This window comes from Ranitomeya variabilis, chromosome 6, assembly GCF_051348905.1.
Source record: "Ranitomeya variabilis isolate aRanVar5 chromosome 6, aRanVar5.hap1, whole genome shotgun sequence".
NCBI classification, from domain to species: Eukaryota; Metazoa; Chordata; class Amphibia; order Anura; family Dendrobatidae; genus Ranitomeya; species Ranitomeya variabilis.
The window spans coordinates 341,666,647-341,693,169 of record NC_135237.1 but is presented as its reverse complement, the minus strand read 5'-3'; the positions used below and the strand labels follow the sequence as shown (position 1 = coordinate 341,693,169).

Here is a 26,523-nt window from a genome sequence, read left to right as displayed (position 1 = left end):
GAGGAGAGGGCAGGAGAAGAAGAAGGGCGTGGAGTGGGCGTAGACAAGCTGAAGAGCGCGAAAGACAATGGCCACCCAGTCTAAGTATTATAGCACCGTGAGGACGTGTCCGTCAGCAGCCGAGATCCGCCTCCTAATCCTCAATGGTGGGCGGAAGCAGAGAAAACGAAACCGCCCACGAAGGAGAGAGCGGGAAAAGGATGAGGAAGAAGAAGCGAACTACGTGGAGGACGCCATGGCGAGCCACCTGGAGTCGGAGCGTGGGGTAGGAGCAGAGGACTCCCCCAGCTACCCGGAGGGGCACTGCAACCAGGCCCCCACCGCTGATGTTGACTTCCTGCAGGCCAGAGTGGATGAGCTCGGCGACCAACTACGACAGACGCAGCTGAGTACTGAGGCCGGGTGGAAGAAGACCTTCATCGGGAGCCTCATCAGACGTCTGTTGGCAGCTTCATCTGGTCCGGAGCAAGAAAGAAGTTCCAGCGCTTCGAAGCCAGAAAGCAAGGCCCTGACAGAAAGCGAGGTGCTGCAAACGGGGATGACAACGCCGCAGCGCGAGGTCCTGCAACTAGCGTTCCAGACCCCAGCGGAGACGGAGCAGATCGGCACCGGAGGGACCGCATCTGAAGCAGGTATGAAGAACGACCCTGCCTCGCCAGCAGAGGACTTGCTGGTAGGCCCCGTTGCGGTACCCCCTCTCCCTGGGACCTATAGACCCCGGCGCCTTACACCCTGGGATCGGGCCACGGGTATGGAGTACTTCTTAAAGGCCCCGATCTCGCCGATCGCCTTGCCGAGCGAGGTCTATGCGGAGCTACGGCCGCCTGAGCGAGAGTAAACCTCGATGCCATGGATATGTAAATAGTTAATGGCTTGTTTCCCTGCTTTTTGCTTATAATACCCGTCTAGGGTTAACTCTTAAAAGGGATCCTTTCGTTTACCCGGGATCCCTATTGCTTTTTATTTTTGCTTTTATTTTCATTTTTGCTTTTGTTCCACAATGTTACAAAGAACTGCTGGATCATGAACACTGCATGATTACAAACTCATTGTAAATAGTTTGCACCTTCTTAAAGGTGCCCTCTACTGGTTTTACAAAGAAAAGGACTCTTTGTGAAGAAACTGTTCCTGGAAACAGCACCGGAGCCCTTGCTGTATACGAACTCGCAGCTTGAGAAGTTGCACTACCTCATAGGGACTTGGTCCCCTCTTAAAGGGAACGTTCACCCATAGCACTTAAAGTATAATGATGCTTTAAGAGAAATAGTGATAATGCTTACATGTAAAGTTATATGTAGTCAGACAGTTGATAGTAAGAAATGTTTAATGATGTGTCAGAGAATGAGGACAGGAAGTGGACCCGTACGGGGTTAGTCGGTGAGTCCTCTTAGGAGCCATACAGAGATGGCTCAGTGATCTTGAACTGAGAGATGGATGATACGTTCTATACTGTGTATAGTAGCAGAAAGGCAGTAGGCCCGGGCGGAAAGGGGCGGTCCTGCAACAGAACGAGAGGCAGTAGGCCTGGGGCAGATAGACAGGCGGTCCTGCAGATGTAAGGATGGAAAATGAAGGAAAAGTTGATTAGCCTTATAGTGTTTTATAAGAAGGTCTTTAGTGGATTCAGCGTGTACGTCCTTAAAGGCAATGTTAAATTACTGTTCAAAAATTTGCACTTAGTAGAATACCCGGTTGGGTAAGAAAAGTTATTTATAGTATGTTATTTAAAGTATTTAACCATGTTTGTAACGTTCAAGTGTCCTCACCTCCCATAAAGGGAAGCTCTGCTCAAATTTGCTTATTGTTATTGCATTTCCAAAATTGTATGTCTTTTTGCTGACATGTATTGTTGTTTTCTTCCCAGTCCAGGAGTACTGGATTTAACCGGGGGGGAGTGCAGCGCCCCAGAGTCCTGGCCGTTGCAGTACTGATGCTCTGCCGCTAAGGGGGGCTATGGTACGTCTGATGGCACTGAAGGAGTTCACCTGACCAGGTATCACAGACACCAATACACTTCACAGTCTGGCCTCCAGCTAAGGGTGCTATGTATTAGGCCACTCCTCACAATCTGGTAAAACTGGGGGTTGGATAGGAAGTTAGTTAGAAGCTGACTGGGTTGGAGCCAGGCAACATCCTGTGGCAGAGGGTGTTGCAGGGGAAGATTCAGGGGGGTCCCTGTCAGGGGTGGGATCCTGACAGAGACCTAGCGAACAGAGAGAACGTTACGGGACCGCGCCTGCACTTGATCGCGGCGGTACCCCAAGAAAGGACAAGAAACAAGGTTTATTGTGCTGAGTGAGAAATGAGATCAACGCAACAAGGAGAAACACCAGTAGGAGTCGTGCTGTAGGCAACATCCTACTGAGGCGCGCCGCCGATGGCCGGAACGCCGAGGAAGTATAGAGCTCCAGGCCTAACTTCAAACCTACGGCAGGACAGTCAGTTATAGGCGGGCTGTCTCACAAAAATCACCTACGAAGACATAGGGGGCAACAACAGGAGAGGGGCGACACTAGGGTCCAGGAAGAGCTCCGAGCCTACCCGTCATACGGGTGCGTCCTAGCCATATCATCTGGGGGATGAAGAAGAACATCAGAATCGAGTTGTGAGGGAACTTCAGAAACAGACACAACAGTTGTGGGGACTATCCCGTAAGCACAGCAGGGGAGGACCACAACACACAAGCGCTAGAAGGTAGGCACAGATTTCCACCTGCAAAGGGAACTCTGGAGGTGCCATCGGACCGGCCGGACTTGCGCAGCCCGGTTAACCGTATTCCGGACTGAGGATCCTGAGGCCTTCAGTAAAGAGGTAAAGAGACTGCAACCTGGTGTCCTCGTTATTTACTGCGACCGGCACTCCACCACACTACCACCACTTCCCACACCTATTATTGGGCGCCCCTCAGCAGGGTCACGGACCGGGTCTAGCCACCGTGACAATCCCAGCGCAGAGACTCAGAGGCCCGGTACCGGGTACCCCTCGGCCCTGCAACAGTGGGGGCGCTACAGAAGTGCAACAGTTTGTCATGGATCAAGAGCCCAAAGGTGCAACCCGAGCAGTTAACATTGCAGATGGTTATGTTGCCAATCGAACGCCCAAGATGCAGAAGCCAGCAGTTTCCAGTTGGAAAGGGGTTGTACTGAAACCCAACGCCCTTATCTATGCCATATGATTCTTCAGAGTTCTTGCCCCTGCTCCCATCATAAGGCCTGCATTTGTTTCCCAATAATGTTTTGCGTGCAACAAAGTGGGTTATATCAGCACTATCTGCCCATATACAATGAAAAGTACCCCTCGCCCAAACCCCCGTCATTTCTCCAACTTATTTGTTTGTGGGTGGTAGACAGTCTAAATCCAGTGATAATTTACAGTCCATTGCTGTTGGCAATATTGTTACATTGGGTATGAGATACACTGGTGTGGAGATGATGACTCAAGTCTGTCCAGAACTTGTTTTGTCCAAGAATATTATCCTTGGAAAAACTCTGACTGTGACAGGAATTGGATGAGCATCCTCGGGAGCATACTGTTTTTTGGCAAGCCAGACAGTACATATATTGGAAGTGGATCACACATTAATTCAAGCAGAAGTCAGGCACCACTGTCAAACCTTCAACTTTCCTGACTGCAAAAAAAGTCATGAGTGCCACTATTTGTAAGAAACCGGATGTAAAAGATCACAGTCAAAGAGCCTGGAACATCAGACTGTAGGGGATATGGACAGTTCAGAAATGGTTTCCATAAAACAGGTAGCCTAAAAAGTAATTTTTCTGTGACATGCTGTACTACAATGGTTATATGAGGCAACATTTTGAAAGTTATTTAGAGGGCTGGCAAAAGCATGGCACCAGTTTATTATGAGGAATCTTGACGAGAGGTTCCCTTTAAGAACCCATATATTCATTTCAGGCAGAAAGGAGCATTTATCATTACAGCTCGAATATAATTCTCAAATAGTCTTTCAGTTGATGAAAAAAAAATATAGCTTAGGCTACGTTCACATTTGTGTTGTGCGCCGCAGCGTCGGCGCCACAACGCACAACGCAAACAAAAACGCAGCAAAACGCATGCACAACGCTGCGTTTTGCGCCGCATGCGTCCTTTTTTTGATTGATTTTGGACGCAGCAAAAATGCAACTTGCTGCGTCCTCTGCGCCTGGACGCGTGCGCCACAGGGACGCATGCGGCGCAAAACGCAAGTGCGACGCATGTCCATGCGCCCCCATGTTAAATATAGGGGCGCATGACGCATGCGGCGACGCTGTGGCGCCCGACGCTGCGGCGCAGACCGCAAATGTGAACGTAGACTTATTCTGTTTTATTGCACTTTATTCACAAAATAAAATGACATCCCATATTACTGTATGAAATAAATGGCAATTACATGAATGAAAATTGATAACTGTGTCTCAACTCTGAGGATCCTATCTATTAGGATAATCCATTACTCATGACACCTATATAATCTGTAAAAATTAGGAGTAGGCAGAAAAACATGGAGGAAGAAATGATCTTTTGATTACTGTATGTCGAAATTGTTGCAGATATGTGCAGGCAGCCCTACTTGTTTTATCTCTTTATTTCCTTTATTTTACTTCATTCTAATATATGTTCAGTTTCCTTTAAATGTTATCACCTTTATTTATTTGCACTTCAGCAAAAACAAACATTGTTTTCATTCCAACCAGGCCTAAGGGTACTGTCACACAGTGGCACTTTGATCGCTATGACGGTACGATCCGTGATGTTCCAGCGATATCCATACGATATCGCTGTGTCTGACACGCAGCAGCGATCAGGGACCCTGCTGAGAATCGTACGTCGTAGCAGATCGTTTGGAACTTTATTTCGTCGCTGGATCTCCCGCTGTCATCGCTGGATCGTTGTGTGTGACAGCGATCCAGCGATGCGTTCGCTTGTAACCAGGGTAAACATCGGGTTACTAAGCGCAGGGCCGCGCTTAGTAACCCGATGTTTACCGTGGTTACCAGCGTAAAAGTAAAAAAAAAAAAAAACGTACATACTCACATTCCGGTGTCTTTCAGGTCCCTTGCCGTCTGCTTCCCGCTCTGACTGACTGCCGGCCGGAAAGTGAGAGCAGATCACAGCGGTGACGTCGCCGCTGTGATCTGCTTTCACTTTACGGCGGCACTCAGTCAGAGCGGGAAGCAGACTGCGAGGGACCTGGCAGACACCGGAATGTGAGTATGTACTGTTTGTTTTTTTTACTTTTACGCTGGTAACCAGGGTAAACATCGGGTTACTAAGCGCGGCCCTGCGCTTAGTAACCTGATGTTTACCCTGGTTACCCGGGACCTCGGCATCGTTGGTCGCTGGAGAGCTGTCTGTGTGACAGCTCCCCAGCAACCACACAACGACTTTCCAACGATCACGGCCAGGTCGTATCGCTGGTCGTGATCGTTGGAAAGTTGCAGAGTGTGACAGTACCCTTACTTGTGGTCAGACATCAGAACATTTGGCTTCTTGAAAGTTTTAAAGTGTTTGATTAATGATTAGTAAGAATAGGGAGATAAATAATTAACTCCTCCATTTTGAATAGACTTATGATAATCTTTTTGTTATTGAACGTCCTCTCCCAGTCATTGGGTGCTAGACATAAAAATCAGTTGTTGGGTGGTACTGACACTTCTTAAAAGGAATCCGTCTGCAGGATTTCACCCCTAAAAAGTAGTTTCTGACCACATGTAGGGTATTGGCATATTCAGGAGAAATTGGACCCTGCTTTCCATTGTGAAAAATTCTCGTTACCCTTTAAAAAAATGGACAATTTGTGGTTAAACATTTTCTTTGAAAAAAAGTAATATTTATTTTGATGCCCCAATATTATAAAATTCTGCAAAGCACCTGTAGGTATAAGATGGTCATCACACCAGTATGAATTCATTGAAGGGTGTTATTTCTAAAATGTATTTGTGTTTTTTTTTGCTGTTTTGCAATGTGAGGGGCTCTAATTTTGCAACATGGCATCCACAATCTATCCCAGACAAATTTACACTCCAAAAATCACACTTCGTCACATCCAAGCCCTGACTTGACAACAGTTGTGTCCGACCACATATAGGGTATCTGTGTAGTCAGTAAAAACTGCATAACAAATTATAGTATGCTTTTTATCATTTCACAACATTTGGGGATCAAACAACATTTAGTAAAAAAAAAATAAAAAAATGTGTCATTTCTGAATGTGGTTTTGAATATGTTGAAGGGTGCAGACTTGAAAATTGACCATTGTTTCAGGTATTTTAGCATATAGGCTCCTCAAAGTCGCTTCATAAGTGAAGTGATCCCTAAAAATATAAATTTTTGTAATTTTCATTGAAAAAATGAAACATTTCTGCTAAACTTTTAACTATCCTAACATCCTAACAAAAAAATACATTTATTTCAAGAATGACACTGATGGAAAATAGATATGAGGCAAATAATATTTATTCATTATTTTGTGTGGCATGCCTTTCTGATTTAAATGGAATCTGTCAGCAGTTTTTTGCTATGTAATCTGAGGACTGCATGATGTAGGAGTTAAAAAAACTGAATTGAACCATGTGTCACTTATTAGGCTGTGTGTTGTTATTTACTTACTCTGAAGGTATTACCACTAGGACATTAATATTGCTGGGTTTAGCAGGCGCGTGGACACTTATCTGACTCTGCCCCCTCCTGTGATAAGCAGCTCACTGTTTATGGACACTATACATACAAAACCTGGTGTGGGTGGAGTTAGCTTTCTCAGCCCTGCTTCATTCTAAATCTAGGAACTCTGATTGCGCCATAACTACTGAACTCAGTAAACTAAGTTATACATGATCAGATTCAGTGCCTCTTTGTCTACATCATACTGCGAATCATGTTGATCTAAATTTATTACTATCATGAAATACAACTTGTCCCAATAAAATTATTTCAGAATCACTGGGATGTGTTGAAGTGTTCCAGTGTTACTACCATAAAAAGTGACACAGATCAGATTTGAAAAATGTGGATTTGTTCCAAAATGTAAAACAGGCTTCGGCATTAAGGTGTTAGCCACTTCAAGACATTTGCGGTTGCAGGGCTTCGTGCAGAGCCAACAATTGTCTACGGCCGGCAGTTTTGCTCTTATTTGGACCTCCACATACTTTATAACTTGGGGATTTTGATCCCCCTCCCTATCCTTAAAAAGTCAACCCTCGATCCAACTGCTATGTCCAGCTATTGGCCAATATCGCTGCTCCCATTCGCTTCCAAACTCCTGGAGCAGCACGTCCACGCTGAACTTTCATACCACATCTCATCTAACTTGCTCTTTGACAATCTACAATCTGGTTTCTGCCCCCATCACTCAACTGAGACTGCCCTGACCAAAAATACCAACCACCTACTTACAGCCAAAGCTAACGGACAATACTCTATACTCCTCCTCCTAGACCTGTCCTCTGCTTTCGACACAGTTGACCACTGCTTCCTACTACTGATCCTCTCCTCCTTTGGCTTCAAAGACCTTGCCCTATCCTGGATCTCCTCATACATTTCCAACCGCATACTCAGCATCTCCCACTCCCAAACTACCTCCTCATCCCACCCTCTCTCTGTTGGAGTCCCCCAAGGCTCTGTTCTAGGACCCTTACTCGCCTCAATCTATACATTTGGCCTGGGACAACTCATATAGTCCTATGGCTTCCAGTACCATCTATATGCTGATTACACTCATATCTACCTCTCTGGCCCAGACGTCACCTCTCTGCTGTCCAGAATCTCGGAGTGTCTATTAGCCATATCCTCCTTCTTCTCCTCTCGCTTCCTCAAACTCAATGTGGACAAATCTGAACTCATCATCTTTCCTCCATCTCACAGATCTTCCTTACGTGACCTATCTATCGCAATTAATGACATCACGCTTTCTCCCATACTGGAAGTCCACTGCCTTGGAGTAACCCTTGACTCTGCTCTGTCCTTCAAACCGCACATCCAAGCTCTTCCCACCTCCTGTCGCCTTCAGCTCCAAAATATCTCCAGAATCTGTCCTTTCCTCAACCGTCAATCTAGTAAAATGCTCGTACATGCCCTCATCATCTCCCGCCTCGACTACTGCAACATCCTTTTTTGTGGCCTCCTTGCTAACACCCTTGCACCTCTCCAGTCCATCCTTAAATTTGCTGCTTGACTAATTCATCTCTCTCCTCACTACTCCTCCGCTTCTCCCCTCTGCAAATCTCTTCACTGGCTCCCATTCCCTCAGTGCATCCAGTTCAAATTACTAATACTGACCTATATGCAAATTGCCTCTTCTGAGAAAAAGAGGACTTAACTCTATAGCGCCACCTGTTGGAAGTAGCGATCCTACAAGTCACAATCAACCCTCTAACGAGTCGTGCAATATGACTTAGGATAAAAGCCAAATCAGTATCTCAATTCGCAGACACGGTGTTTCAGGCTGTTGGCCCTCGTCAGTGCAAAGCATGAGAACTGATTTGGCTAGGTGAGAGGCTCTGGACTGGGGTCTAAGGGGTATCATTTCTCCTTATGGAGAGTGACATACCATCTCTGGCTTGTCAAGGTAAGGAGGCTTATTTGCTGTACAATACTCCTCTGGGAAATTAAATATGCAAATTGCCTCTTCTGAGAAAAAGAGGACTTAACTCTATAGCGCCACCTGTTGGAAGTAGCGATCCTACAAGTCACAATCAACTATCTAACGAGTCGTGCAATATGACTTAGGATAAAAGCCAAATCAGTATCTCAATTCGCAGACACGGTGTTTCGGGCTGTTGGCCCTTGTCAGTGCGAAGCACGAGAACTGATTTGGCTAGGTGAGAGGCTCTGGACTAGGGTCTAAGGGGTATCGTTTCTCCTAATGGAGAGTGACATACCATCTCTGGCTTGTCAAGGTAAGGAGGCTTATTTGCTGTACAATGCTCCTCTGGGAAATTAAATATGCAAATTGCCTCTTCTGAGAAAAAGAGGACTTAACTCTATAGCGCCACCTGTTGGAAGTAGCGATCCTACAAGTCACAATCAACCCTCTAACGAGTCGTGCAATATGACTTAGGATAAAAGCCAAATCAGTATCTCAATTCGCAGACACTGACCTACAAAGCCATCCATAACTTGTCTCCTCCATATATCTCTGAACTAATCTCCCGATATCTTCCCTCATGTGATCTCCGGTCCTCCCAAGACCTCCTTCTCTCCTCCACACTTATTCGCTTCTCACCCAACCACTTCCAAGACTTCTCCTGAATATCCCCATCCTCTGGAATTCTTTGACCCAACACGTCCGACTATCAACCACATTCGGATCCTTCAGACAGAACCTGAAAACCCACCTCTTCAGGAAAGCTTACAGCCTGCACTGACCCCGCTGCCTCCTCATCACTACCGGAGCTACCGCCTCACCAACACTGGAGCTGCTGCAACCCTCAACCTATTGTCTCCTTCCACACCATCCTGTAGAATGTAAGCCCACAAGGTCAGGGTTCTCTCCCCAGTGTATCAGTTTGTAATTGTTAGTTTGCCTACTGTAAGTGATATCTGTAATTTGTATGTAACCCCTTCTCATGTACAGCACCATGGAATCAATGGTGCTATATAAATAAATATTAATAATATCCAGGGCCTAGCTCTAGGGAGATACAGGGCTTAGGTTTCCTGCTCGGCGATTGGTGAGGACCAATTTAGGGTAGGGCTGGTGGGGTATAATCAGATCTGCCTAGGGGTCTCCACTCACCCTTTCCCTAGTGTCGGGGCTTCCTTCCCCTCATCCCTTTATGCTTAGTCTTCCCACACTGTGTGTGACACAAACTTTAGAGGGTAATTTGCCTCACAAAATGCTATTTCTCCTCTAATCTTCGGTCAGTGAGAGATCAGAGGAAAAACAGTGTGACAAGTGCTGCTGGCAACAGCTGTGTCAGTCAGTGATCGTGCCATACAGTAAAAAAAACACAAAGCAATAGCTTAAAGTTAGGGCTAGGGTTAGGGTAAGGCTTAAAGATAAAGTTAGAGCTAGGCTTAAAGTTAGGGTTAGGCTTGATCGCAATTCTTTTTTCCAATAATTTATTAGTAGTCACATCAATTAGTCACACCAATTAGTTTGTTAATTATATAGTACTAGATGGTGGCCCGATTCTAACACATCGGGTATTCTAGAATATGTATGTCCACGTAGTATATTGCCCAGCCACGTGGTATATTGCCCAGCCACGTAGTATATTGCCCAGTTACATTGTATATTGCCCAGTGACATAGTATACAGCACAGAGCCACATAGTATATTGCCCAGTGATGTAGTATATTGCCCAGTGACATAGTATATTGCCCAGCCACATAGTATATTGCCCAGCCACGTAGTATATTGCCCAGCCACGTAGTATATTGCCCAGCCGCGTAGTATATTGCCCAGCCGCGTAGTATATTGCCCAGCCGCGTAGTATATTGGCCAGTGACGTAGTATATTGCCCAGTGACGTAGTATATTGCCCAGTGCCATAGTATATTGCCCAGTGACGTAGTATACAGCACAGAGCCACGTAGTATATTGCAGAGCCCATGTAGTATATTGCCCAGCTACGTAGTATATTACCCAGCCACGTATGACACAGGTTTAAAAAATAAAAAATAAACATATACTCACCTTCCGCAGGCGCGTTGTAGCTCTGTCGCCTGTGTAGGGTGCAGGCGGCAGCTTCCGGTCCCAGGGTGTGATGACGTCGCGGTCACGTGACCGTATCGCAGTCACATGACCGTGACGTCACGGCAGGTCCTTGTCGCACAGGACCTGTGATGATGTCGCGGTCACATGACCATGCGGTCACATGACCGTGACATCACGGCAGGTCCTTTCCGCGCAGGCGCGCAGGACTTGTGATGACGTCGCGGTCACATGACCGTGACATCATGGCAGGTCCTTCTGCCAGACCATCCTTGCCACCGGAATGTGCCGCTTGCATCGCGAGGAGCGGGAAAGGCGGCGTAGGTGAGTATATAATAATTTTTTATTTTTTTATTATTTTTAACATTAGATGAACATACCTGTTGTGAATTTGGATTCTGGGCTCCCCCGGTGGCTACTGGTGGAATTGAACTTGTGACATCATCTTCCCTGTTCACCTGTTCTGATTAGATCTGGGTGTCGCTATATAACCTGGCTTCTCTGTTAGATGCTTGCCGGTCAACAATGTTATCAGAAGCCTCTCTGTGCTTGTTCCTGCTCCCAGACATCTACTAGATAAGTTGGACATTCGTCCATGTTTTGTTTTTGTATTTTGGTTCCAGTTCACAGCTGCAGTTTCGTTACTGTGTCTGGAAAGCTCTTGTTGATCAGGAATTGCCACTCTGGTATTATGAGTTAATGCCAGAGTCCTAAAGTAATTTCTGGATGTGTTTTGTTAGGGTTTTCTACTGACCATGAAAGTATGCTTTCTGTCTTCTGCTATCTAGAAAGCGGACCTCAAATTTGCTAAAACTATTTTCCTGCTGCGTTTGTTGTTTCATCTCATATCACCGCCAATATATGTGGGGGGCTTCTGTCTCCTTTTTGGGCATTTCTCTAGAGGTGAGTCAGGTCTTATATTTCCCTCTGCTAGCATTATTTAGTTCTCCGGCCGGCGCTGGGCATATAGGGATAAAAAGTAGGACATGCTACCTGGCTACTTCTAGATGATGCGGTAGGTTTAGTTCATGGTCAGTACAGTTACATCTTCCAAGAGCTTGTTCCTATTGAGGCTTATGCTAGTTCTCTGGCCATGGAGATCATGACAGTTTGACCGGCCCACTAAAGGGTTAAAATCCTTGGCTGAGAAAGGAGAGAAATAAGAAGTCTGCTGAAAATTTTTTTTTTTTTTTTTTTTTCTCTAGTAGTTAGTGTGCTCTTAATTGGATCACTTGCCAGTCTGTCTATGCTGCAGTCTTTCTTTTTTTTCTCTCTCCTTCTAATCTTTGAATGGCTCTATGTTCACCTGTCTATAATGGATCTACAGAGTGTAACTGCAGGTTTGAATAATCTCGCCACGAAAGTACAAAGTTTGCAAGATTTTGTTGTTCATGCTCCGGTATCAGAGCCGAGAATTCCTTTGCCGGAATTCTTCTCAGGGAATAGATCTAGCTTTCAGAATTTTAGAAATAATTGTAAGTTATTTTTGTCCCTGAAATCTCGTTCTGCTGGAGACCCTGCACAGCAGGTTGGGATTGTGATTTCCTTGCTCCGCGGCGACCCTCAAGATTGGGCTTTTGCATTGGCACCAGGGGATCCTGCGTTGCGCAATGTGGATGCGTTTTTTCTGGCCTTGGGCTTGCTTTATGAGGAACCTCATTTGGAACTTCAGGCAGAAAAAACTTTGATGTCCCTATCGCAGGGGCAAGATGAAGCTGAAATTTACTGCCAAAGATTCCGTAAATGGTCTGTGCTTACTCAGTGGAATGAGTGTGCCTTGGCGGCTACTTTCAGAGAGGGTCTTTCTGATGCCATTAAGGATGTTATGGTGGGGTTCCCTGTGCCTGCAAGTCTGAATGAGTCCATGACAATGGCCATTCAGATCGATAGGCGTCTGCGGGAGCGCAAACCAGTGCACCATCTGGCGGTGTCCACTGAGAAGACGCCAGAAAACATGCAGTGTGATAGAATTCTGTCCAGAAGCGAGCGGCAGAATTTTAGACGGAAAAATGGGTTGTGTTTCTATTGTGGGGATTCTACTCATGTTATATCAGCATGCTCTAAGCGTACTAAAAAGCTTGATAAATCCGTTCCCATTGGCACTTTACAGTCTAAATTTATTTTGTCTGTGACCCTGATTTGCTCTTTGTCATCTATTACTACGGACGCCTATATCGACTCTGGCGCCGCTTTGAGTCTTATGGATTGGTCCTTTGCCAATCGTTGTGGGTATGATTTAGAGCCTTTGGAGACTCTTATTCCTCTGAAGGGGATTGACTCCACCCCATTGGCTAATAATAAACCACAATACTGGACACAAGTGACTATGTGTATTAATCCGGATCACCAGGAGACTATTCGTTTTCTGGTGCTGTATAATCTACATGATGATTTGGTGCTAGGATTGCCATGGCTGCAGTCTCACAACCCAGTCCTTGACTGGAGAGCTATGTCTGTGTTGAGCTGGGGATGTAAGGGGACTCATGGGGACGTACCTTTGGTGTCCATTTCATCATCTATTCCCTCTGAAATCCCTGAGTTCCTGTCTGATTATCGTGACGTCTTTGAAGAACCCAAGCTGGGTTCGCTACCTCCGCACCGTGAGTGCGATTGTGCTATAGATTTAATTCCGGGTAGTAAATACCCAAAGGGTCGTTTATTTAATCTGTCTGTGCCTGAACATACTGCTATGCGAGAATATATAAAGGAGTCCTTGGAAAAGGGACATATTCGTCCATCGTCATCTCCCTTAGGAGCCGGTTTTTTCTTTGTGTCAAAAAAAGACGGCTCTTTGAGACCATGTATTGATTATCGGCTTTTGAATAAAATCACGGTTAAATATCAATACCCATTGCCGTTGCTGACTGATTTGTTTGCTCGCATAAAGGGGGCCAAGTGGTTCTCTAAGATTGATCTCCGTGGGGCGTATAATTTGGTGCGGATCAGGCAGGGGGATGAGTGGAAAACCGCATTTAATACGCCCGAGGGCCACTTTGAGTATTTGGTGATGCCTTTTGGTCTTTCTAATGCCCCTTCAGTCTTCCAGTCCTTTATGCATGATATTTTCCGCGATTTTTTGGATAAATTTATGATAGTGTATCTGGATGATATTCTGATTTTTTCGGATGATTGGGACTCTCATGTCCGGCAAGTTAAGAGGGTTTTTCAGGTTTTGCGGTCTAATTCTCTGTGTGTCAAGGGTTCTAAGTGCGTTTTTGGGGTTCAGAGAATTTCCTTTTTGGGATATATTTTTTCTCCCTCTTCCATTGAGATGGATCCTGTCAAGGTTCAAGCTATTTGTGATTGGACGCAGCCCTCTTCTCTTAAAAGTCTTCAGAAATTTTTGGGCTTTGCCAACTTTTATCGTCGATTTATTTCTGGTTTTTCGGATGTCGTTAAGCCATTGACCGATTTGACTAGACAGGGTGCTGATGTTGCTAATTGGTCCCCTGATGCTGTGGAGGCCTTTCAGGAGCTTAAGTGCCGTTTTTCTTCTGCCCCTGTGTTGCGTCAGCCTGATGTGACTCTTCCTTTTCAGGTTGAGGTCGACGCTTCTGAGATCGGGGCTGGGGCAGTGTTGTCGCAGGAAAGTTCTGACTGCGCCGTGATGAGGCCTTGTGCCTTCTTTTCCCGTAAATTTTCGCCCGCTGAGCGGAATTATGATGTTGGGAATCGGGAGCTTTTGGCCATGAAGTGGGCGTTTGAGGAGTGGCGCCATTGGCTCGAGGGGGCCAGACATCAGGTGGTGGTATTGACTGACCACAAAAATTTGATCTATCTTGAGACCGCCAGGCGCCTGAATCCTAGACAGGCGCGCTGGTCATTATTTTTCTCTCGGTTTAATTTTGTGGTATCGTACCTACCGGGTTCTAAGAATGTTAAGGCGGATGCCCTTTCTAGGAGTTTTGAGCCTGATTCACCCGGCAACTCTGACCCCACAGGTATTCTTAAGGAGGGAGTTATCTTGTCAGCCGTTTCTCCAGACCTGCGGCGGGCCTTGCAGGAGTTTCAGGCGGATAGACCGGATCGTTGTCCGCCTGATAGGTTGTTTGTTCCTGATGATTGGACCAGTAGAGTCATCTCTGAGGTACATTCTTCTGCATTGGCAGGTCATCCTGGAATTTTTGGTACCAGGGATTTGGTGGCAAGATCCTTCTGGTGGCCTTCCCTGTCACGAGATGTGCGAGGCTTTGTGCAGTCTTGTGACGTTTGTGCTCGGGCCAAGCCTTGTTGTTCTCGGGCTAGTGGATTATTGTTGCCCTTGCCTATTCCTAAGAGGCCTTGGACACACATCTCGATGGATTTTATTTCAGATCTGCCTGTTTCTCAGAAGATGTCTGTCATCTGGGTGGTGTGTGACCGTTTTTCTAAGATGGTCCATTTGGTTCCCCTGCCCAAATTGCCTTCTTCTTCCGAGTTGGTGCCCCTGTTTTTTCAAAATGTTGTTCGTTTGCATGGTATTCCTGAGAATATCGTTTCTGACAGAGGAACCCAATTTGTGTCTAGATTTTGGCGGGCATTCTGTGCTAGGATGGGCATAGATTTGTCTTTTTCGTCTGCTTTTCACCCTCAGACTAATGGCCAGACCGAGCGGACTAATCAGACCCTGGAGACATATCTGAGGTGTTTTGTGTCTGCTGACCAGGATGATTGGGTTGCTTTTTTGCCATTGGCGGAGTTCGCCCTCAATAATCGGGCCAGCTCTGCCACTTTGGTGTCCCCGTTTTTCTGTAATTCGGGGTTCCACCCTCGATTTTCCTCCGGTCAGATGGAATCCTCGGATTGTCCTGGAGTGGATGCGGTGGTGGAGAGATTGCATCATATCTGGGGGCAGGTGATGGACAATTTAAAGTTGTCCCAGGAGAAGACTCAGCTTTTTGCCAACCGTCACCGTCGTGTTGGTCCTCGGCTTTGTGTTGGAGATTTGGTGTGGTTGTCTTCTCGTTTTGTCCCTATGAGGGTCTCATCTCCTAAGTTTAAGCCTCGGTTCATCGGTCCGTATAAAATATTGGAGATTCTTAACCCTGTTTCCTTCCGTTTGGACCTCCCTGCATCCTTTTCTATTCATAACGTTTTTCATCGGTCGTTATTGCGCAGGTATGAGGCACCGGTTGTGCCTTCCGTTGAGCCTCCTGCTCCGGTGTTGGTTGAGGGTGAGTTGGAGTACGTTGTGGAAAAAGTCCTAGACTCCCGTGTTTCCAGACGGAGACTCCAGTATCTGGTCAAGTGGAAGGGATACGGCCAGGAGGATAATTCTTGGGTCACTGCATCTGATGTTCATGCCTCTGATCTGGTTCGTGCCTTTCATAGGGCCCATCCTGATCGCCCTGGTGGTTCTGGTGAGGGTTCGGTGCCCCCTCCTTGAGGGGGGGGTACTGTTGTGAATTTGGATTCTGGGCTCCCCCGGTGGCTACTGGTGGAATTGAACTTGTGACATCATCTTCCCTGTTCACCTGTTCTGATTAGATCTGGGTGTCGCTATATAACCTGGCTTCTCTGTTAGATGCTTGCCGGTCAACAATGTTATCAGAAGCCTCTCTGTGCTTGTTCCTGCTCCCAGACATCTACTAGATAAGTTGGACATTCGTCCATGTTTTGTTTTTGTATTTTGGTTCCAGTTCACAGCTGCAGTTTCGTTACTGTGTCTGGAAAGCTCTTGTTGATCAGGAATTGCCACTCTGGTATTATGAGTTAATGCCAGAGTCCTAAAGTAATTTCTGGATGTGTTTTGTTAGGGTTTTCTACTGACCATGAAAGTATGCTTTCTGTCTTCTGCTATCTAGAAAGCGGACCTCAAATTTGCTAAAACTATTTTCCTGCTGCGTTTGTTGTTTCATCTCATATCACCGCCAATATATGTGGGGGGCTTCTGTCTCCTTTTTGGGCATTTCTCTAGAGGTGAGTCAGGTCTTATATTTCCCTCTGCTAGCATTATTTAGTTCTCCGGCCGGCGCTGGGCATATAGGGATAAAAAGTAGGACATGCTACCTGGCTACTTCTAGATGATGCGGTAGGTTTAGTTCATGGTCAGTACAGTTACATCTTCCAAGAGCTTGTTCCTATTGAGGCTTATGCTAGTTCTCTGGCCATGGAGATCATGACACATACCATCCAGCAAGTGGAGGTCACCATTTTGGAAACTCGCGTCATAAACATTCGCCACCTAGCCCAAAATATCAAGATTAGTGTGAGGTCCATGGAAAAAATCATCCGAGACCATCTTCACATGCATAAGGTATCTGTTCGCTGGGTTCCCTGGCTGCTTACACCTTTCCAGAAGCAGGAACGAGTCGAAAACTCTCAGGCTCTATTGATAATGTGCAATGGAAACCAGAAAGATTTTTTCAACAGACTGATCACAAAGGATGAAAGATGGGTCCATCACTGTGACCCTGAGACTAAAGGCAGTCGGTGCAATGGAAGAATCATGACTCACCGGCTCCAAAGAAGGCACGTGCCCAACCTTCGGCAGGCAAGGTCATGCTCACAGTATTTTGGGACCAGCACAGAGTAGTATTGATGGATTTCCTAGCAAAGGGAACCATGATCACTGAGACATATTATACATCACTGCTGATTAAATTGCAGGAGGCCATCAAAACCAAGAGTCATGGCATGCTCACCAAAGGTGTCTGCCTTTTACAAGACAATGCACCAGTTCACAACTCACATATTGCCCAAATGGAAGCATGCTCCTGTGGCTTTGAAATTCTACCACATCCCCCTAATTCACCCGACCTTGCACCATCAGACTTCCACCTCATTCTAACAATGAAGCTATTTTTGAAAGGCACGCATTTTCCAGATGATGAGACTCTGATTTCCAAAGTCACAATGTAGCTTTTGGAGAAACCTATCGACTTCTACAAGTGAAGTGTTTTCAGTTGCTTCAAGAGATGGGAGAAGTGTGTGTCCCTAGGTGGCACTAATGTAGAGAAGGACTAATTTGAGAAGAAAAAAGTAGGAATCCAGCTCCAGGATGTAAAATATCAAAAAATACTTTATTCAAACATTTCAAAATTGGAACAAGGGCTTACAAATGACCAGCAAAAAAGTTAGGGAGCAGCCATGGACGACTGAACGCGTTTCGAACAACTGCTGTGTTCTTAGTCTTCAGTACTGAAAAGTTTACATACCCTGGCAGAATGATCCTGATCAAAAGTTCACATACCCCATTTCTTAATGCCATGTATTGCCCCCTCTAACATCAATGTCAGCTTGAAGTCTTTTGTGGTAGTTGTGGATGAGGTTCTTTATTTTCTCAGATGGTAAAGCTGCCCACTCTTCTTGGCAAAAAGCCTCCAGTTCCTGTAAATTCCAAAGCTGTCTAGTATGAACTGTACGCTTGAGATCTCCCTAGAGTGGCTCAATAATATTGAGCACAACTGTATTTGCCATTTGGCTTGTTATAAAAAAGAGCATTCTGTCCTACTGGTCCAACAGCCCTGTTCAAGCCACCCCTATGTTTTCTGTCGTTCTTCCTAGGACATGCTACGAAATGCTTCATGAGATTTTGGCATTTTAACGAAAATAGTCAATGCCTGACCACTGTGACCAGAAATGCTTCAGAACATGACAGACTTTATAAAGTAAGACCCATCATCGAAGACTTGACAGAAAAGTTTGTAAGGCTCTACACCCCAACTCAAAACATTTCTATTGATGAGTCCCTTGTAAAATTCAGGAAGACTGCACCTCAAGCAATTTAGTTGCATCTAAGAGGGCAAGGTTTGGAATAAAACTCTATCATATGTGCCAGAGTTAAACAGGATATACAACATAAATCAGCTTTTCGCATTTATGAGGGGAAAGATAGCAAACTAAACACACCAAGATGCCCTACTTATCTGGGGACATCTGGAAAAATAGTTTGGAAGCTGATATGTCCATTTTTACAAAAAAGACTACAACCTGTAGACAATTACTACACCAGCATATCCCTATTTATTTAATAGTCTGGTGGAACACAATATTGGAGTTTGTTGGACCATTCGTAAAAACCGTCAGTGGTTTATATAATCATTAGTCAACAAAAAATTTCAAAAGGGCAGTCAGGGGCTGTGCACAATGGAGAGCTGCTTGCCCATAAGTATAAGGATAAGAAAGATATTTTTTTACAAAAAGTTTTTTGGTGTTAAATATATATATATTTTAAATCTGGGGTTATATTGTTTTCTTTATCCCAAACTTTTTTGTTTCTTTGTAGACTCTGATTTTCTGTTGTTTCAGTAAATCCACATGTGCATAGCCACAATTAACTGACACAATGTGAAGAGAGATGGGACAGGTGGAGCTGTGACATCCCCTATTGTGATTGGCGGATCCTGTGTTATCTGTGTATAATGGTGTTACCTGTCTTTGTAAATCTTGCCTCTAGTTATAAAAAAAAAAAGTGTGGAAATTGCAAGTTTATTCATTTAGTTCTTTAATAAAGATTTTTATATAGAAATAAATTGTCATTTTTTTTAAATACATGTCAGACAAAAACATGACTTATTAAATACCTAATTTCCTATCGACACATTCTCTCTAAGGAGATGAGTTGAGTATGGAGTTCTATTGTGAATGCTCCAAGAGAACATATATAAATTTTCTCTCTGATAGAATGAGAGAAAACAATTTTGCAAGTTCCCATTGGTGAGGTAGATACCTTTTAAGCCAATAACCCTTTAACAAGTTTTTCAACATGACATGGATAAAATAACCAAGCCTGAAAGTGACTTACAGGTTGCTACTTTGGGGTGCTTGCATTGTAGCGTAGACGATGACAGGCTTCTCAAGTTTGGAAGTTATCTACTATCTAAAGAGTCCCCATCATAAATGAGCTGTGGTGAATCTTCCACCCAAGCAGTCTAAATAAGAATGAATGGAGCTGCAGTGCACTTGATTGACCACTGCTCAATTCACATGGGGCTCCTCAGAGCTCTGGTTCTTAGCATTGTTGGGTGTCCCGGTGGTTCAAAAGTTATCCTTTATCACATGGATAGGGGACAGCTTTCAAACTTGAAAATATCCCTTGTACGGTATAATTTGATGTTTTTTTCTCTTCTTCTCTTCCTCTTGTTGTTGGGCTCCCTCAGTATTCAACCTTAGGTCCTCATCTAGTTTCTTTCTGCACAGCCTTTATTGGGCAAACTTTTAAGAGGTTTCGAAATTGGAACAACATCTATGCTGATGACACCCAAATATACAAACCCACCTCTACAAAAGACAGCAACTGCTGAATCTCACACGTCCTCTCTCTGGCTTAAAAAAAAAATCTTTGAAAAACTGTAACACATGTGCTTCCACCATTTTCTAACCTACCTTTACATAACATTTTCATCTCAGGTATGTAGCACTGCCTTAATTTATAATCATCTGTTTGAGGATTAAAATCCAATATCCAGTATGCTTTTTGGAAATTGTACCTAAAAAACCTCTCTAGAATCAGCCCTTTTTTACTGAGGAAACTGTAACTTTTTTAGTTGCCCTGATTCACTCTCATCTTAAAGACGATGGCCTGTTCCTCTTCTTAGTGCAACTTTCCTCACAAACTGTCCAGCACTTCTGTCCATATAATGGCTACTGGTGGAACTAGTGACCAGACCTAGCCATCAGCCTCCTCCAATTGTGATAGCTTTCGTGGAGTAGAGAAATGTACGGTCCGGTGTGCATTGCTGCCCATTCAATAAAGTACTATTGTCCTGAGAGCCTGTAGTACTGGTTATTTTCTCAAAACATTGGAAGAAGCAAAGCATGCCAAACCCAATATCTTTTTATTCCATGAACACTAGTTTATTGACAGACCAGGGTGGATCCAGACTTGAATACCATATTGAATACCTTTACCCGGTGCTTATAGGTGTTGTGGTCTAAACACAACAATATAAGGCGAGAATTGATATTTTAGGGGACAATAGATGTGAACAACTTAAAGATGTTGTCCACTACCCCATGCTTGGCCCCGATTAAATAAAATAGTTTATATTCACCTCCCGTGCCAGCGCCATTCCCCCGGTGTTGGCACTTGCTCTCCTCAGGGCTCTCGTACTGTTGTTGTGACACGTGACTCCGGCACCCAATCAGCACGGGCATCACTGTCTCCACTTTCTGTCCAATTGAACATGAAGAATAACTCAGAGATCAGCTGCAGCCCGAACATCTTGTTCATGTTCAATTTGTACGAAGGCAGGGATAATGACGCTAGCGCTGACTGGAGTCCGGGGTTATGTGTCACAACAACCGCACGAGAGCCCCAGGACTGCTAGTGCTGACACCACAGAAACTTCGTTGGCAAGAGAGGTGCATATAAGCGTATTTATTTTATTGGGGCCAAACATTAGATCAAGAAGGGGTTGTCCTAGTAGTTGACAACCTCTTTAATACACAGATGCTTGTCCTATGAAGCGATCCCCTCTTCCTTTTTTTCTAGTACATTTCCTTCAATTGTAAAACACATCACAGGGGAAACCTGCTTTTCCACTGGAGGAGGCTGATGTACTCATTTGGTCACATGCTCCTCCACCAGCAGCCATGTTATGGACAGAAGTATTGGTCAATCTGAGAGGAAAGCTGCACTAAGAAGCCACACATTAGTTACTGTAACTCAATACTAATCTGGCTTCTTCTCAGTAAACTCTCTTCTCTTCTCTTCAATCTATCATACATGCAATGGTCAAGATAATCTTTTTGTCCAATCACTACACCAATACTTCCATCATGTGTCAGCCACTGCCATGGTTGCTCACCATATATTTTATTTAAACGACCACTCTCACCCACAAAGTTTCTGCAGTGCTGCACTGCCCTATATTTCCTCCATCATCTCCTTCTGCACCTTACTAATGTTCTTAATTCTGTTACTTTAAGATAGGCCTCCTCCATAATCTAAACAGCCAAAATCCATCTCAAAGCCCTATCCCTCTCCCACATCTACGTATGCCGTGAAAACACATCTTTTTAAGTGGATCTATCACATTTCATAAATTAACTCTTGTTTTTTGTCACCATTATTCTTCAGAAACTCTTCCCTTCTTTATAGTATCCCCCCGTCCATGTACCCTAATGTACTAAAAGTTGTGCTTCGGTTTCGGCAAACATCTCTTTCTTGGCTGCAGTTTGTTTTATAAAAACAGACTGTGCTATACTCTACCTTCCTGGGTCCAGCACTGAATCTTCACCACTGACTCCAGTGCCTGTTATTGTCTGCAGCACAAAACTCATGTCGACAGTACCGAAGCGTATTTGTGAGCTCAGAGGCTCGTGACGTCACCTTGGGAAGATCTACTGAAATCAGTTATTGACTGCAGCTGCGGGACAAGATTTTTCTGAAGCTGGAATATCTCTTGAAATAGAATCTTTCTCCAGCTTTTGTCAACGTAATCTAATAGCAAAGACTGATTCCAGCAATGCTTCAATTACTGGGCTGCTTGCTGTAGTTTTGATAAAATTACTTTTTTATCAGCAGTAGATTCTGACCAGTAAACCTACTGTCAGGTAGTCTTCAATTTTCATGAAATCTGTATAATCTTGCCCCCACCACTGCTTTCTGCCTATGCACAGTGCACACAGGAAACTGCCAATCAGTGCTTTTGGTGGGGTTATACAGAGCTCAGCATTCAAGGAACTGGTAGATCCGCAGCAGATAAAACAGTGATTTTATTTAAAAAATACATTGAACACCACAGTATGTGATAGGTCATTGGAATCAGGGTCTCAGCCCTTACGTTATACTGATGACAAATGGAGTAGTAAAAATCTGATGACAGATTCCTTTTAATTTCAGTGCATATAAAAATACTGAATGGATGACTGGCTGTTGTAGCTTCTAGTAATAATATTCTGTTTGTCAAGGAAACTGTATTGGCACAGTGCTTTGAATGCAACAGAGAACTATTAATCTGAATATCTACATGTGTCCTATGTACCGTATAGCCACATTTTAATCACACTTTTTTAAAACAGGAATCAAATTCCATTGCTATATTTATAACAAACCAAGGGCATCCAAACCCCTACTGTCTTAGCCTTAAAGTATTTTACAATCTATAGGAAGCTACTTGGTAGAGCCTTTTATGACGCTTACCTGGGATTCTATTCAGCGTCACCCAGTAATGCTCATCTGGGCTATAAGTGTCCTTAGACCATTTCAGTAGATCCAAGGCTCTCTGATCTTCCAGAATAAATTTGGTAAATTCCCTTGTCAGGGCGACATATGCAGACCCAAAGTATATGGTGATATTGTGAGGAGGGGGAGGCTTTACAATGTTGGTCCTCAGCACATGTGAATGTACTATATCCTCACGATGAACATATTTGGTCCGGGGGACGGCATGATCTGGGGGCAGGACCCCAGGAGTGATATTTTTCCCATTAAATTTTTTTAAATGTCGCACAATCTCCTTGTTTGTCTTCAATGGGAAATCCTGGCCACAGGTATTGATCACATACTTCCACTGCACCTCTGATTTCAGCAGATCTTTCATGCAGTTCAGATCCGCCTGCAGTCTGGATATTCCAGCATAAACCACAGGCTCCATTTTCGAGGCGAGAAAAGCATTAGGAAAGCAATTTATAAAATCATCTACTGCCTGCAAGTAATCGGCACTGGACTTCTCATCCACATGGATGCAGTATATATTTTGGGGCATATAGATAGCCCTAAACAATCTCTCGAATGTATGGAATTCCTTGTGCAGTATAATTATGTAGGCTAGAGGAAAGCCCGCTTCTTCATCCGAGAGAGGAGCTGTGATGTAATGGTTGTGGATTAGGTATTCTTCCATACATTTCATTCTTTTCAGAGGAGTTTTTAAATAATTTACCCAAATAAAAGAATTTTTTCGTTTGGCTAAATTGTCACAGGCGATCTGTAATAGAGAGGCATCGTGGGAAAACTGAAGTCTGTGTAAGTTATTCTGTCCATTGAATTGACTGAAATTACAAAGGAACAATAGCACGACTCCCAACGTCACCACAAAGAAGAATAAATGAAAATACAGACTCATTCTCCCGTGGGTCAAGTAGACATAGAGCTTGTCATGGTTGATCATAAACCTCATATTCCTCTAGCTGTGTGTTCCAGGTGTCATCATTTTCTTCCTCTTTGCCTGGGAAGGATGTTTATCAGCTTGTATCACAGTCTGTCTGTTTCCTCGGAAAGCTCTGCTATAACACTGCCCAGGCTTCTGGGACCGGCTACTTGCATATTAATTCATGACTCCTGCTATTGGTGATGCTAGTATGAATGACTGGCAGATGTTTCCTCCTTTTCTTTTGCAATAAGGTCAGATTACGTGCTAAAACCATGACAAACACTACTGCACAAAGCCCTTACGGTACACCAAGCGTATAGCTGAAATGATTTTTCTGTCCAAATATTGATACACGTCCTCTCTATTACACTATTTGGTAATTTTTCAGGAGCTTTATACTCAGCATTTGGAAACATGAAGGGTGATCCAGTTTGATTACTTTTGATATCTATACTGAGCAAGGAAAAATTCTGATTAGGAGGGGCGCGCTATAACTGACTATGATATGAGTCACTGAGGGTTGATATAGAGAGTAAACATTACCTACACTGTTAAAATGTAACTACAGGAAAATTTGATCAGGTTTAAAGTTGCACACTTTGGATCTACTTCCTTGAGGAAGAAAGTGGTGAAAAACATAAAGAATCTGAAGATGAATTAATTTTTTTTTTTTTTTTAGCATAAACGGGATAATTCTATTCTACTCCTAGTTTATTCTAATCTAATGCAATCGGAAAAATCATAATTGTATTATTACACCACTGGTGGCTATTAGTGATGGGCGAGCGTGGTCAGCAGGCACTGCTCGATACTCAATCGAGTATCGGGGTGCTCAATCGAGTAACAAGCAGTGCAGAGTATCACATGGTGCTCATGTGCGCAGATCCCTGTAAGCGAATTATCTGACCCGGGGAGAGAGAGAGAGAAGAGAGAGAGATTCCATCATCTCTCGAGTTTGCCATGAATTTTCATTATGCTCACTACTTGAGTCCAACGTGCTTGATTCGAGTACTGAGAACTCGAGCATTTCAGTGCTCGATCAACACTAATGGTTATATCACAACCTGACATGTAGTATAAAAGTAGTTATACACTTTTGATTTCAGATGGGTGGATTTTAGACCACTTCCTGACACCTTTTTGTGACAGAAGACAGCCAAAAAGCAGATATCTGGGCAAAGTTTAATCTACTTTGCTGAAAGTTTTGGTCATTGTCAGGTGCAGTCTTTAGGATACTTTTCTTCATTAATATCAAACAACAGATGTGTACCATGGGACATTGGTCTAAAAATAAATTCAACTGCATTCAGTCGAGGCCAAACCCAACTTACAGAATAAAGTGTTTTCCCAAAATAGCAAGTTATTCACTATCCATAGGATACTGGATAACTTGCTGATACAGTGCCTTGCGAAAGTATTCAGCCCCCTGGAACTTTTTCAACCTTTTTCCACATATCATCCTTCAAACATAAATATACCAAATTATCATTTTTGGTGAAGAATCAACAAGTAGAACACAATTGTGAAGTTGAACGAAATTTATTGCTTATTTTAAATTTTTGTGGAAATTAAAAAACTGAAAGTGGGGCGTGCAATATTATTCCGCCCCTTTAACTTAATACTTTGATGCACCACCTTTTGCTGCAATTACAGCTGCAAGTCGCTTGGGGTATGTCTCTATCAGTTTTGTACATCGAGACTGAAATTCTTGCCCATTCTTCCTTGGCAAACAGCTCGAGCTCAGTGAGGTTTGATGGAGATCGTTTGTGAACAGCAGTTTTCAGCTCTTTCCACAGATTCTCGATTGGATTGAGGTCTGGACTTTGACTTAGCCTTTCTAACACCTGGATACGTTTATTTGTGAACCATTTAATTATAGATTTTGCTTTATGCTTGGAATCATTGTATTGTTTCAAGACAAATCTCCGTCCCAGTCTCAAGTCTTTTGCAGACTCCAACAGGTTTTCTTCAAGAAGGGTCCTGTATTTGGCTCCATCCATCTTCCCATCAATTTTAACCATCTTCCCTGTCCCTGCTGAAGAAAAGCAGGCCCAAACCATGATGCTGCCACCACCATGTTTGACAGTGGGGTTGGTGTGTTCAGGGTGATGAGCTGGGTTGCCTTTACGCCAAACATATCTTTTGGCATTGTTGCCAAAAAGTTCGATTTTGGTTTCATCTGACCAGAGCACCTTCTTCCACATGTTTGGTGTGTCTCTCAGGTGGCTTGTTGCAACTTTAAACAACACTTTTTATGGATATCTTGGAGAAATAGCTTTCTTCTGCCACTCTTCCATAAAGGCCAGATTTATGCAGTGAAAGACTGATTGTTGTCCTATGGACAGACTGTCCCACCTCAGCTGTAGATCTCTGCAGTTCATCCAGAGTGATCATGGGCCTCTTGGCTGCATCTCTGATCAGTAGGGTTGAGCGACTTTCATTTTTTTAAGATCGAGTAGGGTTTTGGGAAACCCGATTTTGTCCAGAGTCGAGTCGAGTGCAGTCGGCCGATTATCGCTAAAAGTCGGGGATCGACCGAAACACGAAACCCAATGCAAGTCAATGGGGAAGCATAGTCGGCAGTGAGTGGAGGCCAGGAAAACACCTACAGTGCCCATTTTAATGCCAAAAACATCCATTCTTGTTTCTGAAGCTTGCCAATCTTAATTAACTGTATAATAATAGTTGGGCATAGGGAATTGGGGGAAAGTTGTGGGGGGAGTAGGGCTGGCTCAAGTTTTTCGTGGGCCCAGGAAATGCGGACTACGTCACGGCGGTGTTGCAGGGAAAGGTAAGTATTTAAAAGTTGCAAGTGCTGTGATCCTGAGCAAGCAGGGGGGGCCCACTCGTTCGCATT

The 26,523-nt window shown here is 44.1% G+C and overlaps 1 protein-coding gene across 1 annotated transcript in view; it reads right to left on the bottom strand.

Annotated features, from left to right (window-relative positions):
- LOC143782431 (N-acetyllactosaminide beta-1,6-N-acetylglucosaminyl-transferase-like) overlaps nucleotides 1-23,795 on the bottom strand; it is a 56,850-nt gene extending 33,055 nt beyond the window's left edge. The window contains exon 1 of the mRNA XM_077269853.1: nucleotides 22,718-23,795. Within this exon, the coding sequence (XP_077125968.1) occupies nucleotides 22,718-23,693 (976 nt within the window). The 5' untranslated portion in view covers nucleotides 23,694-23,795. The remainder of the gene's footprint in view (nucleotides 1-22,717) is intronic.
- Between the last annotated feature and the right edge of the window lie 2,728 nt (nucleotides 23,796-26,523).